General features: G+C 27.9%; 1 protein-coding gene across 3 annotated transcripts in view; it reads right to left on the reverse strand.

The window, feature by feature from the left end:
• LOC106462011 (cold shock domain-containing protein CG9705-like) overlaps positions 1–5,749 on the reverse strand; it is a 14,794-nt gene extending 9,045 nt beyond the window's left edge. Inside the window, exons 1-3 of one of the 3 annotated variants that reach the window (XM_022389124.1) lie at positions 5,600–5,749; positions 3,854–3,970; positions 358–509 (exon numbers count right to left, since the gene is read on the reverse strand). In XM_022389124.1, coding sequence (XP_022244832.1) covers positions 358–509 — 152 coding nt within the window. In that variant the 5' untranslated portion in view covers positions 3,854–3,970; positions 5,600–5,749. Of the gene's footprint in view, positions 1–357; positions 510–3,846; positions 3,971–5,599 lie in introns of all 3 variants that reach the window. The other 2 variants (XM_022389125.1, XM_013921878.2) reach the window with 2 other exon arrangements.
• Between the last annotated feature and the right edge of the window lie 359 nt (positions 5,750–6,108).

Raw genomic sequence — 6,108 nt, forward strand, 5'->3', positions numbered from 1 at the left:
TTACTAGTTGACAATTCAAAAAAATCCACACCTGTACTTGTACAATGCTGAACGAAACTGTTTATCCAATTACAAATACTGTAAAACAATCAATGTGATACTAAAAGGTTTTGACATATGAATAGTAATGAAGATTCCTTCAATTGCAATTCAGTTTGCAACATTAAAATAATATTTTGAAAAACCCAAAAAAATGTGCAAATAAGAAAGATGCAACTTATTGTAAAAGTATGGCCAAAATAATGTATTTTAAATATTAAAAGGGTAAAAGTTTGCAGGCATCCAGACATACTGATGCTATACTATAAATCATTGCAATAATTTAAAGTGAAAAATCCAATTATAATTCATACTTACAAGGAAAATGTCCGTGTACGTCGGGTAATAATAGGACTGGGAATCTGGTAATATTTTCCTGGTGATCCAAAGGAAGTTCTGGAAGGAGAAGATGGAAGTTCTAAACCTTTCTCAGGTCGAATTTGATGGGGGATTTCCAATGGCTTAGACATCTGTAAAATATAAACATACAAACACATACTTTATTGTTTGGTTTAAACTTACATCATGTTATAAAACTTGCAAATGATTTTTGGGTTGAAAATTATTGAAGCAGAAATTGCAGCACTGAGATTATTATAGTCAAATTTGTTTACAAATAACACCATAACATATTCAGCCTATCTGAAAAATGTGGGTTTTAAATAAAACCAAAATTTATGAAGTTCATGATAGTACAATATTTGTTTCTATCAAAACTTTGTGAAATATAATCTTGAGATAACCAAAAAATGCAATTCTAGTTAGATAGCATATGTGTTATAATTATCAATTATAAATATGAATAACACAGCAATCATATAAATGTCTTCTTTTAATTAAGTTTTTAAAAACCAAAATGAATAACTTTTCTTAAAACTTGCACTGAAACAAATTAGCTTACTTCTTCAGCATAACTGGCTGCAGGTAGAAAATATGAATAATACTGGATGAAAATAAATTCTACACTTGTGATTTATGAACCTTATTTCAATATAGAGGGAAGCTAACATTAGTCCCATCCCTAAACATTTTTTGTAAGTTTGTGAGTATCTCCTTCATGTCTTAATTACCAGTTCACCTATTTTTTTTTAATATTATACCAAGTACAACAGTACTATTGTGCTTAAATGTATGCTAATGAAATACATATATTAAACTACAAAAAAACTATCAGAATGTGAAATAGTTGAAACTTTTGCCATGCTGATTTTGACATCCAATATCACTATTTCTCTATTAAAAATCTGATACAGATTAGTTTATGCGTGAAGAATTTCTGACTGAAAAAGAAAAATTCTGTGTTTATTATACTTGAAAAACAATAATTTTAAGAACTTATGAGGGAAAGTAAAGAAAATGTTATATCAACCACATGACATCTGCCATATCTAGTGCCAGCTGGGATAAAACAGACATAGCAGTGGTCTAGGCACTACTTACAGCATCAACTTTCATGAACAACTGTATCGTACAAATCAGATTAACTGAATTGTAGTTACTATCAATTTATAAATCAGAATTTTAGGGTAAAGATTAACAACACAATATTACTTATTATTATTTTATATGAATTAACTTTGCGATCATTGAGAAGAACTAGCAAATCATAAATGTACTCTTCTTGTTACCAGAGCAACCACAGCATCAACAGGAAAGAGTTTTATTAATAATTCTCAGAACTTATGTGTGAAAGTAAAGATAAATATGTTATGTCAACCATACTACATCTTCCATATTCAGGGCTGAAAAGGCCTTTCACTCAATACCAGGGCTTGTCAGGCCTGCTAAGATACATTGAACTGAAAAATTATCATCTCATGAACAAATATTTGTAATGCACTATAATAATTACTTTTATAACATTAAACTGGCAATGATTTTCAAATATTTTTTTCACAGACAAACTTTTTAATAAGGTGGGTGATTATGTTGAGTAGTAAAACTGCATTATTAATATAAATATTCTTTGGCAGAATTACTTTTATATTCAATGTTATAAATTTTAGGAGCAGTTCATCTGATGAAGAGATCTATATAATAATGATAAAAATTTGTCTGAAATTTATTAAGGGTTGATTCTACTGAATGGTCACTTCAATGGGTAGTAAAAGCAACATTAATAACCCAAACTCTCATCCTGCCCTGTCTCATATTTTTTGCTTAAAAATATAGATAGTAAGATGAAGTAGGTTAAATTCAGAATTAAGTTAAAAGACCTTATATTTATAAACTCATATAATGTATACTAATTCTGGGAATTTGTTTACATTTTAAAACCTTTGACAGAATAGCATTTGTCTGAAAAAGTCATCTCAGTAAGAAATACATTTTCAATCTATATTATTATAAACATTTTAATTAAATGATTTTTCAAGAACACAAAAATAAATATTACTTCTCTTCATCGCATATGCTAAAATATGTTTTATAAAATTTTACATTGAATGAAATCTTTATATTTACTAATCATTACAGAAAAAAAGTAAATAATCAGTAAATGGGACCTTCCTTTAGATTAGGAATGATTAAGACATTTACTACTTTTTGTGTGATATTATGACAATTAGTAATAAGCATGTTTAAATACTGAAAAGATGAACTGTGTCAGAATACAATGGTCTATAAAACTGTATCAGTGAAATACCTTTACTACCTTCAAATTTCTTCTCTGATGTAAAGAATTGACAAATGCTTGTTATTTACATGTTAAGTATATTGGAAATGTTTCATCATAACATAAACAAAAGTAAAACAACTATCAGTAATTTTACTCCAACATTTTGCACAGGAAGTATAAGGTATTAAAATTATTTAAATACAAATCCTTAGGAGTTAATCTAAAATTAAGTTTTGGATCTATTTTCATAAACTTGTTTGCTTATCTAATCAACTGACATTAAAATAATTCACTGTTTCAAAAATGTGACATTTCTTAGAGATAAAAAATGATAAACAGCCTAACATTATCTGATTTGAGCTGTGAATCTCTTAATATAGTTTAGCTAAAATCAGTAAAATGTATTTATTTATTTCAAAACATTTCAAATTTATACATTCATTAGGAATTATCAGAAAAATTAACATCTTCTACCTACAGTATCATATTTTCAGAAAGGTGCAGCATTCTGACACCAGCCAAATTGAAATATATGGTACAAAAGATCTCCAGTTCAGAATATGGTTCAGGTAAGTGAGAAAAATTCATAAAAATTGATCCAATCTGAATTTCAGATAAGATTTTTTTTTACTGAAACAAATCAACAGTAACTTAATATGAGAGCCGAGATGCTAAAACTCTTCTTTTCATAATAAAGTTCACTTATAGCTCATGAGGAAGCTACATTATACATATACGTTTCATATTACAAATGTTACACTTAGAGATTATGATGTAATATTAACTGTTGACTAGTACGACAAGGAAATACTGAAATACCTAAGTTACAGTTTAACAAATCATTTGAAATCTACCATTTCACAATTCTGGTAACTTTGCACAAAAACCACTAAGGGTATCTATTAGATTGTACGTACAACAATAATATGAATTATCTATTACACTGTTAAATAGAAAATATTTCACCATATGTTATACTGGGACATTATGCTCAGTTGGTAAGTTATTTAAACACTTTACAACTTTGAGACGATCCACAATTTATTCAATATGAATATAACTTGTATGTAATTATATATATAGTTTTTCAACACGGAGAAAGTACATCTCATTTTCCTCAAACTTTCAAAATTATAAAATGGCAAATTTCAAGTATTTGTTTAAATTGTGAGATAGTAAAAAAATCATACCCAGTACCTCTTGCAATTACACGAGTCTCCTACTTTAGTATGAAGGCTAAAGATTGAGAATATAGCACAACATACAGACAAAATGGACCAATTGCTTCTTCAAATCTGTCCCTGCATACCCACCCTTAAGAAAAAGTAAAAACACAAACCTTCCCTTTAAAGGAAATCAACTCCACTTTTAACTTGAGTACAGTGCCGGTCTCTATTGATGATCTAGATTATAAACAAGCATTGTACCCTAGTGTTCACAAGAGTAAGAAAATTCATAATTTTCTATCATCTAAAGGTAATAATACACAAAGCTTATGTTAAACTTTTGTAGTTGAATAATTTACCTTATGAAATCATTACATAAATATTTTGAAGATTTCATTTAAATGCAATTTAACATTTGTACAGGTTTTCTAGCATAAAAATGATGATGTAATATGTAGAATTGAACAATGAGTGATAATGAACTAAACAAAACTTATTATCTTTTAGAAGAAATATTAATAAGACATTTCATAAGATGAAGTATAGTTATGAAGTAAACTATTAAGTTGTTTTCTGTTAAATGAGAAATGATACATTTTCTTTTCCTACTAAAACAAAAGTCAAATTCTTATTTTAGACTAAAGATGAAAGATGTAAGAATAACTGATTCTGGGTATGATTTTATGTCATGAAGAATGGAGTAAGACTTAGTATTTTAAATTACATCTTTTGAAAAACTTCACGAAAAATTGTTTCATAAGTGAAGTATTTAAATTAAAAAAAAAAGTTTTACAAGTAAGTTTTCTCCCCCATCACTGTAACTTACATTGTACGTATCAAACTTTTTTATAATATCAAGGTTTTTATACTTTTGTAATGATTTATATTGTTGGATAGGTTCTTTTGGATTATTTGGCAAAAAAGAAAAACTAAAATGCAAAGTCCATTCCACTTTATGATAACTAAAATATTTTTGTTTTCAACCACCTGTTCTACAAATAAGGTTAAATAATGTCAGCTGATATGCCAAAGTTCACAGTACATGTTAATGCAACAATTTCAATTGCTAACGTTTCCTATAGTACATGTACAGCACCTTCCCATGGTCTCCATTTCTTTGTCAAAACATAAAGTCAATACTCACAAAATTAAACTAAGAAACTTGCTAGCTCAATAATTAATCAGTAAATCTACTCTAGAGTTCTCTTTTTATGCAACTAGGTTTGTTTTCTAAACCTTCAAGAAGTTTCTTGTCATTAAGTTTGAGAAATTAAAGCACGCCTATCACATGATATGAAAACTCCCTTTGGCCTACAATACAGATGTCATAATTAAAAAACGTACCCTACACTGGGTCTTTTTGAAGTTTTTCCTACATTGCAGGTTAATGTTACACGATACATAATGACCAATGTAAACACAAAAAATATAATGTGTAATTTTTACACTACAAAATTTAAGTCCAGTTTATAAACCAAAAGGCCAAACTTTTCTGTATAAACTACACAGTGCAAATCAACTATTACAATTACCTTAAATTTAAAAAAAATAAAATCTAGTCACATTTTTTTGTTATGTGATATCAGTGATATTAAGTAGAAGTAGTACTACTAGTTGTACTACGAATATTAATAATATTACTATTAGTATTACCTTTCGAGCCAGCGACAGTTACAGAATTAGTACAGTATAACGTTAGGCCTAGCACTTTTGTCATTTGACACGTTATTATTATTCCACAGTATAACTAAAAAATAAAATATCTTTTAAAACTTACCACTTTAAATATCCAAGAATAGACACTTTCCTAATGGTACAACTTTTAATAAGCTGTAAAAATATTTTACAGGAAGTACACTATAGAATATAATGTGTGATAAAAAATTTCAAAAGCGTGACACGTGTGCTGCTAGTTGCTGTTAGTAGTGTTAGATATTAGACATTCAGTAGTAATGAAGTAATCCATCGACAATAAAAATGGACAATAGGTTCAAATATATATATATATATATGTATGTGTGTGTGTGTGTGTTGATAAAATACTTTGAACGTCTAACATTTGAAAACAATGTGTTTTTGTGTGTGTAATTATTTTTATTGTTGAGTAAATATTGGTGTAAAATAATCGTGTTATTTTTCTGTGTTTAATATTACAGCGTAGTTTACAGCGACATATTTGCGTTAGATGATCGATATATGATTAATGTATTTTGTTCACTGCTTTTAATTCTTATCTGTATATTGTTATGTTTGTTTATAGTTAGGCACAAAACCACGCAATGGGCT

The sequence above is a fragment of the Limulus polyphemus genome, unplaced genomic scaffold (genome assembly GCF_000517525.1).
Source record: "Limulus polyphemus unplaced genomic scaffold, Limulus_polyphemus-2.1.2 Scaffold1074, whole genome shotgun sequence".
NCBI classification, from domain to species: Eukaryota; Metazoa; Arthropoda; class Merostomata; order Xiphosura; family Limulidae; genus Limulus; species Limulus polyphemus.